We start from the raw sequence: 15460 nt of genomic DNA, 5'->3' as shown, positions 1-15460 counted from the left end.
AACAATTTGATTTGTTCAATCGGCGTATTTTTATTTATTTAGCTAAATAAAACATTTATTTCATTGAAGTAAACTAATATAGGCCTATTTATATTCACTGTACTGTGTATAACAAAATATCGATTGAGAAACAAACAATTACACGTAATAAGAACCTCGCTAGTCCGCTGCATTGTGATAGCTGAAAATCGTCGGAATGAAAACCGCCGCTACAAGATACAGAAGTTGGTACGCCTGCAGTGCCCTCCACAGCTGCGCGCGCCGCTGGCACTGCCGCTCAACACATCCCCACCTAAAAGACGAGCAAGTGGTAAGTCGGTCGGGAGAATTGACGACAAGTTGGTTTCTCGTATATAATAATTTAGATTTACAGGCCGGTCAACTGGACTGACGATGAAATAACTTGTCGACGTACTGGTTTTCAGTATTTATCTATTTAATTAAAAAAGACGGTCTAGTGGCAAGACGACCAAGTATCTTGTCGGTCAACTGGTGGCCCCCCGTCTTGGAATGGGTGTGAGTCTGTGAGTGTGGCTGTATACAGAGCTACAAACTACACCTGTGGTCCGATTTTTATGAAATTTGGGATTTGGGTACTAATTTTTTTAATAGGATATCTCCAGTTTTTAAATTTTGTTTTTAAAGACCACTTTCCCCTAAAAACCCATGATTTTATGATGGGTTTATTTCATCCATTATTTAATGGAAAAAAGTACCTAATTTCGGAAAGATGGCTAGAACAATTTTGATTGAAAATTAGTATTTTAGGGACCTTTTAACTCCAAACAAAATGGCACAACTCACAATGACAATTACAATGACAACAATTATTAAAAAGTTATTGCAGTTTTTATGATTTTCTCCATAAAATATCATAGCTATTCCCACCAATGTTGCCCATGTAAAGGGTTGTTTGTTGTCAAGGGGAAAGTAGGGTATGTGTCCAATTGTTGATACTGATTATTTAACTGTAGCTAATTAAGGTTGTAAACACAATTTAATATACAGTAAATATAATTAAGGACGTTTCTAAAATATACTGAATGCATATCTACCATCACATTAAAAATTATTGATGGCTTGTAAGATATTGACATTTGTTTCACATTTTACTGGAAGAAATATTATGTGGATAACCACAGACAAAGTACCAAAGGTTAAACACATTCCACAAACAGTTGGATAATTTGATTAATTATGGTAGTATGATCAACCAATCAATTGCATTAACTTCAAAGTGGCTAGCACTAGTTAACTGTCTTATGTGTTGGTGAGTAGTCTATCTAATAGTATAATTACTAACAGTTTTTATGTGTGACAGTGATATTTTAAAATTAAAGTGGAAATTGTAAATTTATTTTAATAGTCTGATATAAGTCTTGTGTAAACGAATTCATTCATTTAAGTGGAAGCGAAATGAAGAGCGCACATAGGAATGGATTGTGGTTAAAAGCTTTACTTAAGCATTAGCAATATGCCTGTACATATAGCTACTATGATTATTAGTTTTAATAATTTATAAATTTAACACTGTATAGTTTCACGATAATTGTTGTGGCATATTCTTTTAGAATTAAATTTTAGAGACTTGTCCATCTTTCTAAACATTACAAACCAAGTTGCTAAAAAGTTGTTTATTTTAAAATTATGAATTTGTTCACAGCTTCAACGTTTCATAAAAAGGAACATTTTACTACTTAGGCTATGTAATTAAGCCACTAAAACTTGTATACTCTTCAAAAATGTTTAAAGAACAGAATTATTTATTATTCAATCTTGTGTGAACATTGAACAAGTCCACGGTCGTATAAATTGGCTATCAACTTTACATTCATCAATTATCAATTATCAATCAATTATCAATCGTTAAGATGGGGACATAAAACATGTAAAACATGTTGCGTTTAGATAGACGAAGGCACATATCAGCACGTGTTCCCACCCCTACTTGTTTTATTATTTTCTATACTAGAGTCGTAACTTATTATTCTTTGCTCTGTGGTCGTAACAGTCGCAGGATAGGAATTGGACCTTTAGCTGTATGTCTTATTCAAAACAAATGTTATTTGGAAACCTTAACTGTTATACTATGGACAACATTGCATGAGTTACCGTGGTAATTAAAAATCATAATCACAATATTTAAATTTAAAGTCTAAAGTCCTACAACTAAAAAAAATGTTGGAAAAATTATTGTTTTGGGTTTCGTGGCAGGCATGGCCATGAGCACATTCTTCGGGAAAATAGTAATAGCCACACAAATTAATATTCAAATTAACGTCAATCTTCAAAATGCCGTCTTAAATTAAAACAAAGCTCCCAGAGGATAAGCCATGATTGAAGATACACACACACATTGAAGATAGACAAGATCACACCACACCAATGGATGGACACGACGGCCCGGCGGCAGGACACCTCCAGTTACACACACCAATGGATGGACACGACGCCCCGGCTGCAGGACACCTCCAGTTACACACACCAATGGATGGGCACGACGCCCCGGCTGCAGGACACCTCCAGTTACACACACCAATGGATGGACACGACGCCCCGGCTGCAGGACACCTCCAGTTACACACACCAATGTATGGACACGACGCCCCGGCGGCAGGACACCTCCAGTTACACACACCAATGGATGGACACGACGCCCCGGCGGCAGGACACCTCCAGTTACACACACCAATGTATGGACACGACGCCCCGGCGGCAGGACACCTCCAGTTACACACACCAATGGATGGACACGACGCCCCGGCTGCAGGACACCTCCAGTTACACACACCAATGGATGGACACGACGCCCCGGTGGCAGGACACCTCCAGTTACACACACCAATGGATGGACACGACGCCCCGGCTGCAGGACACCTCCAGTTACACACACCAATGGATGGACACGACGCCCCGGCGGCAGGACACCTCCAGTTACACACACCAATGGATGGACACGACGCCCCGGCGGCAGGACACCTCCAGTTACACACACCAATGGATGGACACGACGCCCCGGCTGCAGGACACCTCCAGTTACACACACCAATGGATGGACACGACGCCCCGGCTGCAGGACACCTCCAGTTACACACACCAATGGATGGACACGACGCCCCGGCGGCAGGACACCTCCAGTTACACACACCAATGGATGGACACGACGCCCCGGCTGCAGGACACCTCCAGTTACACACACCAATGGATGGACACGACGCCCCGGCTGCAGGACACCTCCAGTTACACACACCAATGGATGGACACGACGCCCCGGCGGCAGGACACCTCCAGTTACACACACCAATGGATGGACACGACGCCCCGGCGGCAGGACACCTCCAGTTACACACACCAATGGATGGACACGACGCCCCAGCTGCAGGACACCTCCAGTTACACACACCAATGGATGGACACGACGCCCCGGCTGCAGGACACCTCCAGTTACACACACCAATGGATGGACACGACTCCCCAACGGCAGGACACATCCAGTTGGATAGCCACACATACAACACACACGCCTTACCCTCTGGGAGTAATGTTATAAGTTTTCAAGTACAAAATTATAATATAAATATTCAAGCATATTATTTCAGTTTTATTTGCTATTTTATCATTCTCATTTTTTATAATATCACTGTATAACAATTCTCTTTATTTAATTCATTTATCCAGGGTGTGCACATTTAGTTAGATTTATTAAATCATATCTAGTGTACATGTTGCTCGAATTCGATCAATTGCAAAGTATTACAGGAGTTATTTCAAAACGAATAACAGTCATACATACAATGAGTTTAAAAGAGTCAACTCAAAGATTACCAGTGTGTAATTCTGACCATGTTTATCTTCGTTATTGATAAACCTAAAGCATTCCAGCCGGTTTTCTCCTTCTCAAAATGCCTCGCTGTACATGCAACACAGGTCATTGATAGAGGGCCAATTGAGAACGAAAAGCCGTTTTGGGGTAGTGTTAGGGCGCATTTGTAACCTAATAGTTGAGATTGTCACGCGCCACTGTTCTGTAGCTGCGTCGTTATCACGATTACACCTCCTGTCTATGTTTCGTTGTCGTCGCGTCGGAGGCATTTAAAAGAATAAAACAACAAATAAACAAATTATAGCTACACAAAACAACGATAAATGTACAAATTTAAGTTATGATCATGCTAATACGATCCGTCATAGCTACACAAAACAACGATAAATACACAAATTTAAGACACAACCATACTAACACGATCCGTCTTGGGGGTTATGTTTACACAAACTCAAATAGTAAATAAATGTACTCAATGCGTTTCGTTGAATTGAAAAATAAATAACAGCAATTAAACTATACAGCTGATCAAAATGTAAACAATTATGTTCTTCATAAGGATAACATGGGAACTTTCAAAGCCACTGGGGGCTGAGCCCAAGGGACTTTTTCAAAAATGTAAGGCCAGTTTGCAAATCTACGCGACACGCTCTTTCCAATGAGACGTCAATGGATAAAATCGGTCAAGAAATGGCGGAGGAGTTCAACCGACAAAGTTTCATGTACCGGTAGCGTATTAATTATATAGATATTTTATTCACATGATATTTTATGTTTCATGACATTTCATATTAATTAACCAACGACAACTAACTATCAGATAAGAATATTTCACTATTAAAATATTACGTGATTATAAATTGACGATGCATTTTGCATGATACCTTAGCTCATCTACCTATCTCAACTGTTTATTGGAATATGCTTAAAATTGACAATGTATGGAACTAGACATTACATTATTACATTTCCGTAATGATGTAGCCAGGTAAGAATACAATTTATCATAGTTAAAGCAACCAACAGAATGCGATAATTTTTAAATAACTGATTTCTGTCAAAACAGCTAGTGTTAAATAACTGATTTCTGTCCAGTATGAATAACTGACTTTTTATCCAAGAAAAGCTGAAAAACTCATTCTCTAGCAATTAGCTGTGATAATTTTTGTCACATAAACTATCACAGTAACAATAACTAAGGCAGAAAATAGAAGCAGTGGTTCTTTAAACTACGTTGTTTAACAAAAAAACAAAAATGGCTAGTACATCCAAAAGGTTACAGGCAAAAACCAAAAGGTCCTCATAAAACTAATTCAGGGACATCCGTAGGAGATAATCAATTTAATAAACATGGTCGATGAATGGTGATTGATGGATGGTTGACGTGGTGGTTGGTTGAAGGGGTAGGGGGTTAGAGTTGGTGGTTGTACGGCACCAGCTGGTATTGATCACCCTGTGTGTTTCAGACGACGCTACGACGTCGGGACGCCTGCGCCCTTCAGTTCGGACTTCCTCAGTCAGGTGAGTTGTCCGTGGACTTCGCCCCCCTGGCGAGATAACGTCGTCATGTCGTAACATAGACCGTGCTAGACGTACTTTGTGGTTATGTGCGCTCAAAGGTTATACCCTGTATGGAAACGACAGGTCTTTCCATGTTAATACTTAGGATGTGATGAAAGGCAGTGCGTGATAGGTTAAAATTAACAGTGAATTTTGGGGTGTGTCTTAAATCAAGGGTATTTGTACGGTGAGATTAAAGTTCAAGTAAATCATTGTTTGGATGTTTGTGAGTTTGACTCGAACAATGAACTCATCAATTAATTCCATAATTTCCCCAAGTTAAAATTAGTTGTATAGCCATTTAGCATTTAATAGCAGGAGTATCTTTTGCTATCAGAGTTCAATCAAAAATATTTTACGACGGTATGTTATTAACTTGATAGGCCTACTTAGTATGTTAGTCCGCAAAAATATACCCCGCGATTGAAGTAAATTTGTTAAGTATGAAATGCCGAGTGGAATTTTGTAACACAATAAGCTAGAAAAACGTGCCAAGTTTATTTTTTAATTTGTTTAAAAGCCGCAACCATTTGCAACGGATATTAAAATCAGAACAAACGTGTAAGCTGATAGTTTGTGCGTATATCGACCTTCCGAGCAGTGACCTAGGTCAACGCTAGTGATGGGGAATCTACAAGGAAGCGACAAGGGGAAGGGGAAGAAGAAGGAGGAGAAAGAGAAGGGAAAAACGAAGAAATCGCCGGTGAAAGACCTAGTGAAGCATCAGGTGGCTCGAGCGGGGGCGGGGGCGGCGGAGAAGACACAAAAGCCGGCGGAAGATCCGGTCCTTCGGCAGCCGACCGTGACCACGGGGGGCGGGGGGAACGGCCCAACCGGTCAGCAACAGACAGTCATAGTAACAGACTCCTGGAGACAGGTGGGGAAACTGCAGTCCCAGGCAGCCGCTACCGCGACCGTAGAAACTCCTCCGGAGGAGACTTCCAGTTCGGACAGCGTGTTCACGGACCCCCAGGTGACGCCGATCACCAGCGACTACTCGGACGGTCGGGAGTGTACGGACTGTCGCGTCAAGGAGGAGGACGATGTGACATTGACCATGGAGGTGAGTGAGGACGAGGAATCCACCCCAGTGGCCTCCAAGAGGCACACGCACAGCCTGGACCGTCTAGAGGAAGAGGAGCCTCAGAGGAAGGAGTCAAAGTTCACCGTAGTCCGTCACAGGAAGGTGGAGTTGGCGCCGGCCAAACTGAGCGAGCAGTGTCTCATATCGACCGGTAAATATTGTTGATCAGCTGATCGGTCATTGTTGGTCAGCTGATTGAATATTTTGGTTGTGGGATTAAAGTTCTAACAATACTTTTAAAACACTGAGACTAAATTACTGTACACTTATTCACCGTTTGTTTATTTAACTTTTGTTGTAGTTAATCCACTTCATTAAAAGTTTTACAATGTTTTACTAACATCAATTGTGTCAGTAGGCCTAATCACAAAAGACGTTCCTTAAAGTATCCCACTTTTTTACACTGCGTTTTGTGTGTTCTAATTTCGACCGCAAAATTAAATTAATAGCTATTTGATTAATTAATAACACTTGTTCCATAATCTATTCACACTTTTTGAATTTTCAACACGTTTATTAAATAAAGTTACAGGAATCACACCAATACTAAGGCTCATTGAAATTGTTATCAAGTGTGTAAATTCGATCAGCCATTCTATCCAGATTTTTGACAAGTTTAAGAGGGGCAACAAATCATATGCATTGCTGAAATTGTGGTAGTGCTATTGGGGTGATATGAAAAGCTATCTTTTGATGAATAACAGTTGGATAACAGCGATAAAATTGTTAACAAGCCATTTGCATATACAGTATATTGAAACAAAACATTACCGTGAGCCGTGAGGATCCAAAACATCAACACTCATCAATGCAATTTATACTTTTGTTTACATCATGGTGGGCAACAAGCGGATTATGTTTACGGTAAAATATAGCAAGAGTTCGTACAAATTAAATATCAAGGTTTACCAACAATGTAATTGTATCGAAAACATTCGCGAAAAAAATATCATCGTAGGTAAATAAATAAATAAAATAAAATAAATTTACTGTCCATAGATACGAAAACTACCAGTTATAAAATTTAAAACTTTAAGATGATAAATTTATCATATAGAGCATTGTATTGTATCATTGTATCAAAACAAATCGGTTTTGTTTATTTAACTTTACTTCAATAAAAAACAAAGTAATATGTTTAGTTTTACTTCTCACTTATTAGTTCGACATGGTGGATAGATTGTTAGGTCGTTGACACTGGGAAGTAGGGGAACTATTCCCATAATACAATAACCTCTTAATTAGACAATTAAAAGGTACATTATCACAGATTTCCCTATGTTTCTTCTTTGTTTCTCTTCGTGTTGTTGTTAGGATGAAGCGTTTTGTGGGATGTCCGGAGGGGGGAGGGGGGGACATAATGAGGGGGGGGGGCAAAACTGAAGGCCATCCTGACATACAATACACAGCAATTATGCCTGAAAGAGGTGCGGGATTTTAAATCTGAAACGTTGAAAATCATTGGAAGATAACAAAATATATTGGGTAATTTAGCCTAATTGTCTCACAGATATGAACGAAATAAAATTGTAATTTAGTCACGATTTGCTGAACGTTATTCATCTAGATATGTTTTTAGTTTTAATTCCAATATCCACCTAAGTGAAAAGTCACATGTTTTCACAACAAAAAAAAAACTTTAAATTATCTTTATGACCTTTAATTAATATGTACTTGTAGCTTTGTACTTCAAAATAAAAAATAAACCAAGATTTTAAAAATAACTCATTAATGCTACAGGAAAACAATTACTATTATCAATGCTGTAATGATAAATTATAAAGTGTTTCCTATGAAGTGGCATCACGATTAAATAAATTGTGCAAGAAAGGCATACTTAAAAACTTGATAAAAGGCACGAATCAAAGCCCGATGTCCTGATGTCCAAATGCCAAAATAAAGTAGGTCATAAGTTTCCGACTATATAATAATGCTACCCTAACAAGTTTTGGATTACATGGTATAACCGAGTACAACATAAAAATGTAAAATTTGTTGTGAAATTAGGAGCTTAAAAGATTTTTTCTTTTACGTGAATTTGAATATTTGCGAAAGGGAATACTTTGAGGAGAATTTGTTATTGTTGTTGTAATCTTCATGATGCACTTGGGTCAGAACCAGGATATTTACTTATTTTATCGAGTTACCCGTAACAAAACACTTATTTACATTGGTTAAAACGTTTATATTTTGTAAAATATACCTTAAACGTTTGTTTAAGAAATCTTGATATCTTCAATTTCCTACTAAAATTGAATTCTCCTTCCATTCTCATGTTCTCAGTTTGTCTAAAAATAGAATGTGAGAAATTTATGTAGCGTGTCCGTGACCGTCGATGAGTTACAGGTACAGTCAGAGATAAAAGAAGTGGGTGCCGTACAGTCTGTGTACAAATTCAAGAGACCTCTGGAATCTGCAATACGTTTGGTGATTTTTTTCTCCAACAATAAATCAAATCTGAACGTTTTACGTGCTCGTAAAGTGAGAACATTTTAACGCGTACACGTTTGAATTTTTTTTTTGCGGTTTATTGGTCAAAAGAGATAAGGTTCAGTTTGTTTTGAGGTAATTGATTTTTTTATTGTTCTTATAAATTACGGTACTTGTGTCCTATTGAAAAATTAAAAGACTAAAAAATAAAAATGTAACTGTCCATGTCTCTAATGTAATGTGTGTGTGTTTATAGGCCTAATTCTTGTAGTTGTCCATAAAATAAAGGTGGTAAAATGATTGAAATGCTAATGAGTATTTAAATATCAATTAAACAAATCGATAATTTTGTAATTCAACATAATTTTTTTAGTAAAGTAAATCTGGTAAATACATTAAAATAAATGTTTTCCTAGCTGTGATAGGTGATAGTTATGGATAGATCGTAATATTCGTTATCGTAGTTTTGACGACAGATACATACATCCCAGATGAGAGTTAGTTTTTGAATGTATTGGTATTCAAAAGATAAATTCGACATTAAAAGTATGAACCGAAAGATTGAAAGCTTATAGATAATTTAAAAGACTGTTGTATGAATTGAATAACACTTTAAAACTTTTCAACATGTTCATTGAACGAGAAAAATTAAAGTTTAAAACAGAGTCAGATAAAAAAAACAAGCCGTTGAATTAACTCATTTTTGGAGTCAACCACGTTATAAGCCACAAAGATATTCTGTGCTCAGATTAAATCTACTCTCAGATGTTTTTCCTTAATGGCAAAGCAGCGGTTAAATAACCACCGAGGATACCATTTCACAGCAAGGAAACGTCAGTCAGTTGACACCCTCTTAGGTTGACGAAGAAAAATCAAGACGATCTATTATATTATTAAAGTGATACAATCAATTTTTATGTAAACTGTTAAGGCCATTTACCAAATAAAAATATAGGCATATGGCACATCAAAATGAAGCTTAGAGTGTGTAGATTTGCCGAAAAGTATTTATATGGACGAACTTCCTAAGGGCTCTGCCCCACAGGCTGATTTCCAAAGGGCTACGCCTGGCATGCTTCCAAAGTTTACATGATTTAATTTAATTTAGTTAATGAAACAGCTGGTCAGTATAATGAAGTGGTGTTTGTTTATTTACTGGAAACAGATGTTTGTGACGCTTTATGTAGACTTAGGAGGGTTATGTTTGATTTTAAAGAAAGGTTGTATATGTTTTGTAAAGTATTGCTCAAAGTTTAATTTTGTAATTTATATAGTAAGCTATATGTAAAGAGGCTTGACTAAAGTTGAAGAATAAATTATGGTAAAACATGTCATTCACAGTGCCAGACTAGAGTCAAGCTCAACAGGGTCTTCTTTCCCCGCTGATTTTTCCAAGCCCGTTCCCTCGGCAGTGGTTTCGCTTAGATAGTAGATAGGGACAGAGAGAATCTCGTTAATCCATTCATGCGCGTCACTAATTAGATGACGAGGCATTTGGCTAATATGTAAAGAGGCTTGACTAAAGTTGAAGAATAAATTATGGTAAAACATGTCATTCGTGAAGCATCAATATGAAACAATTTATGTTATTGCTACACTAAGGTATGTTGTCATACCTTTTGGATATAAAAAGTAGGGGTTTGAAAGTAAGTAGGTTTACACTTTTAAATCAGTTTATATTTTCAAACTAAATCACAGAGTTGTCGTGTTTTAACCACACATCAGAATCACTTTAGCTCTCTAGGTCACATTTTCTTCTCGTTGCAAAGCACGGGTATAGCAGCTTGTATATTATATTACACGTACAAAACTAGCTGAAAGAAGTTGTGAGCTATGTACTCAATACGAGACATGAATCTTAGAACGAAATTTAGAATTGTTTGACAATCTTTGATGGCCAGCTTCCATCCTCAAAGAAGACTGATGCTTTTGGCATTTGAGAGATGAAATCGTCATTGAACTAGTTATACAACAGAGGCAGTCGTTACGGTCGTTACAGATGCATTGCTGCAATCCATCCTCGGGCCAAGACACAATAAATTCAAGACACATCTGCCACTATCTCCGCGAATTCAAAGGTGCGAGCATCCCCCGAAGAAAAAGATTCGAGAGTTTGGATATTTTTAAACTTTTCCAAAGCCCACAGCAGTATTAATATTACTATTTAATTACTCCATGCCCTGTTTGACCTGTACTTTTCCCACAGGCAAGGATGACCTCCGGCGGCACTCGTCCGTCAGCGACGTCCCTTTGGACAGCAATGTTCTGCGGAAGGTCGCTTCTCTCACCTTGGACAAGGCCACTCTGGAACAGAGGGTATCGAGGCCGAAGTTCATCCCGGAGAAACTGGACTTTCAGCTGTACGAGAAGTTCGAAGGTAGGATGACTCTAGTTAGATTTTTTGCTGGGGTTTATGTTTTAGATAAGTGTTGGTTTAGATAACTGGAGGTAGCACTGGCACGGCACCTCTGCTAGAAAATCGAAACGCTGCAACATTTTGTTATGTTGGTACCAAGTAGAGTAATCAACTAGCTCATTGGCTCATGGCTACAATTCCACAATCCCCTATTCATTCCTTAGTTCCAATGTACTTTACCCCTATGGTGGCAAACGTATCTCAATACAGTCCAGTTGTATCTCTAGCTCAGTGTGGTGGATAATGTGAAACAGATAATAATGAAGCTCATTCAGTGAAAAATGCTTGACACTAGAATCACATCGTAATTACATAGAGAAAGAAAGTTTATGTACGTTTACTCTGTGAAAATATCATTTTCAAGGCAGTATGCCAAACGGCTTTTGCAAACATTGCTTTTCGGCGGCGCCTTTAAGTCGGCCACTTTATTGCAATATTGATCTGTGCTACTCTTTGCTGAGAAGTTTGTGAAGGCGTTAATAAAATAGATGCTGAATGCCCATTGCAAACCCAGCTTACAAAAAGTAGAACTACGCACTGAATAAGAATATATTAGGGTGTCAGCATACAACAGTTATATGTCTGCTAATAAATAATTTAGTTGCAAATTTCATACGTTTTAGGGGTATTTTGGCCAAATAAATAAAATAACCTTTTTAGAGAATTTTCTAATTTATGTCAGGTATTACAACCTGCGAATGATTTGCGCTCTTTTGGTCTGTTGCTGTAAAGTTGCGTAAAATAAAAAAAAATTGAACATAAAAACAAACTTTACATAGTATCAGATTGGAAAAATTGATTCAAATCATCTTTGTGCATTAGTTTTTTTATGTCCAGTACCCAGCAATGATCTCCTTTGTTGGTGACTTTAGTAGTTTTCTTGACCAAAGAAATATCGTGAAATTACCATGTAACAATTTATAAAATGTTAGTAGAATAGTGTAGTCAACATGAAGTCAACCAAGTGTTAAAATGAAACGCGGTTCAAAACAAAAACAAGCTTCACATGATGGGAAAATGTCTTGCCGTGTCCAAAGCGGTCCAAAGTCAACGACTACGCTTAACGCCTACGACTTCAGGCGGCACAACCACCTCACTTGTGCCGTGCGTTATCTCTGCTTGGTTTTTGAAGGAGATTTTATTTATCTAGTATTCAATCTTACTTGACTCGTGCTCGTGCTACTTTTTCGTTTTAGTTATGTTTTTGAGTTTGTGAGTGATATCTTAAAACAAATTAAATAACCTTTGTGATTATAAATTTTATTCTTGATTGTAAACAAAGTTCTTAAAGTGTTATTAATAATTGTTATTTTAATATATTGATTTCTGGATAGGGGTGCAACGTAAGGTACTGAATTTTTAAAAACACAGCATTATTTTATTAAATTACAGCCTGATTAAATTACAGTTAAATCTAGTGGTCATAGCCAACAATAGACTGGAAGTGTTCAATGATTTACATGAAATACATTTTATAATAATGGAGATTTTTTTTATTAAATATAAATTTAAAATCTAGATTGAATAAATATAGATTTGCATTGCTTGTGGTTATGTTTAATGCACAAAATGTAAAGGGCGAGATTTCGCATAAATTTACTGATTAAAACAAGTAATAATTTAAGCGAAGGTCAGAGGATACGGTGGGCTTAAACTTTGCATTGTTGTCCTACACTCTAGTCAACTTGGTGAGTCAATGGTATTGCAACATACCACACCCTACCATAATGTAACTACAGTATTCTTTGATTAAACTTATACATTGCTCTCTTGTAGATCTTTTCTACAGTGCGTCTTAACATTTCCTACTTATTTATTGTTGCTAGCAAAAGAACAAAATTGTACATGATATGATTTCACAAATGCAAACTGCAAACAACAAAATGTAAGCAAAGAAATCAAGGAAGTAACAATACAACAATCAGCTGTTCAATTACTAGGTGGCGTTCGCAGAGGCATCCACAAAATTGAGCGGAGTCATCAAGGGTTCATATTATATTGTTTTTATCATACTGCAGTAAAAACAGTCGTCATGCTTTGCGGGTCTAAAGTAGCATTTTTACTCTTTAGGGGATAAAATTCGTTTTTAGCCTCTATGGAGTAAAACTCAGCTGTTGTAAACTCAGTTGTAAATTTCTATTGTAAACTATTGAATACGCATCGAAATATGTAACGATTCGTGCTTCATAATAATTTTAACCTAAAGTCTACAGTCTCTTCCCATAGCATTTTAGCATTGCAGATACATTAATCCATTCCCACACTCAACACTGCCCGCCTTTACTACTTTCTTCACCATCCCCTACGTCGTGGACCTGTTTCCCTCTCTTCCCATAGCATTTTAGGATTGCAGATACATTAATGTAATTGCCAAATACACTTCCCGCACTCTGCACTGCTAGCCTTACTACTTCCTTCACCATTTCCTACGTCATAGACCTGTTTCCATCCCTTCTCATAGCATTTAAGTATTAGATACATTTATCTAACTGCCCAAACGGTTCCCTCACTCTGCACTGCCAGCTTTTACTACTTCCTTCACTACTTCCTACGTCGTGGGGCCTGTTTCCTTCCCTTCTCATAGCATTTTAGGATTGAAGATACATTAATCTAACTGCCACAGACGGTTCTCACAATATGTTCATACTTTACTACTTCCTAAGCCACTTCCTACATCGTGGACCTGTTTTCATTACTTTCCATAGCATTTTAGTATTTTAGATACGTTAATCTAATTGCCACAAACATTGCCCACATTCCGCACTGCTAGCCTTTACTACTTCTTTCACCATTTTCTATGTCGTGGCCTTGCTTCCATCCCTTCTCATAGCATATCAGCATTGCAGATACATTAATCTAACTGCTACAAACGGTTTCCAGTTCCCAAACTCCACACTGCTCACCTTACTACTTCCTTCACCTCTTCTTACGTCGCAGACCTGTTTCCCTCTCTTCCCATAGAATTTTAAGATTGTAAATACCAATAAGATACCTTAATCTAATCGTCATAAACATTTCCCACACTCCGAAAAACTCGCCTTTACTGCTTAATTCATCACTTCCTACGTCACGGACCTGTTTACCTTCCTTCCCTTAGCATTATTAGAATGCAAATACCTTAATCTAATGGTCATAAACAGATCCCATACCCCGAACAGCTCACCTTTACTACTTCCTTCACCACTTCCTACGTCGCGGACCTGTTTCCTTCCCTTCCAATAGCATTTTAGGATTGCAGATACCTTAATCTAATTGTCATAAACAGTTCCAACACTCCGGACAACTCGCCTTGACTACTTCCTTCACCACTTCGTACATCGCGGACCTGTTTTCCTCCCATCCCATAGCATTTTAGGATTGTAGATACCATAATCTAATGGTCATAAACAGTTTCCACACTCCAGACAGCTCGCATTGACTATTTCCTTTACCACTTCCTAGGTCGCGGACCTGTTTTCCTCCCTTCCCATAGCATTTTCGGATTGCAAAACCTTTAATCTAATGGTCATAAACAGATCCCATACCCCGAACAGCTCGCCTTTACTACTTCCTTCACCACTTCCTACGTCGCGGAGCTGTTCCTTCCCTTCCAATAGCATTTTAGGATGCAGATACCTTAATCTAATTGTCATAAACAGTTCCCACACTCCAGACTGCTCGCCTTTACTACTTCCTTCACCACTTCCTACGTCACGGACATCAAGCTCGTGTCGTCATTTGATTATATTTATGATCCATACCACCGTTTATGTTCTAATATCTGTGGAATAATGCTAACAGCTATTTATTTATCTACTGCATTCAAAAGTCAACAGCTGATCATATGTCTTTGTTTATGTGTCAAATACTGCTTCCATAAGGATTACATTGAAACTTTGAGACCCAGTGGGGCGGATTCCTGAGAGACTTTTTTAACGCCATATAGATGTTGGCACTCACCGATATGGTCTTTATCACCATGCAAAATTTGAAAACGATTGATTCAGCCGTCTAGGAGGAGTTTGCGTATTACGAAATGCATAAAAGTCGACGTATAAGAGCTTCGCTCGCTCCGCTCAATTAACACATTTTCCATAAGGTCAGATTATGCATATTAGAAACCCTATTACCATAAATAATCAACGTTGATAATTATTTGCAAAATCTA

General features: G+C 37.9%; 1 protein-coding gene across 3 annotated transcripts in view; it reads left to right on the top strand.

Annotated features, from left to right (window-relative positions):
• LOC128985517 (formin-2-like) overlaps positions 1-15460 on the top strand; it is a 41496-nt gene that overhangs the window by 8442 nt on the left and 17594 nt on the right. The window contains exons 2-3 of one of the 3 annotated variants that reach the window (XM_054405100.1): positions 5290-5344; positions 11104-11274. In XM_054405100.1, coding sequence (XP_054261075.1) covers positions 5290-5344; positions 11104-11274 — 226 coding nt within the window. The other 2 variants (XM_054405097.1, XM_054405099.1) reach the window with 2 other exon arrangements.

The sequence above is a fragment of the Macrosteles quadrilineatus genome, unplaced genomic scaffold (assembly GCF_028750875.1).
Source record: "Macrosteles quadrilineatus isolate MER2022 unplaced genomic scaffold, UCM_ALF_1.0 Scaffold_2__2_contigs__length_208266976, whole genome shotgun sequence".
In the NCBI taxonomy this organism is placed as follows: Eukaryota; Metazoa; Arthropoda; class Insecta; order Hemiptera; family Cicadellidae; genus Macrosteles; species Macrosteles quadrilineatus.
This window is presented reverse-complemented; position numbering and strand designations above follow the sequence as displayed.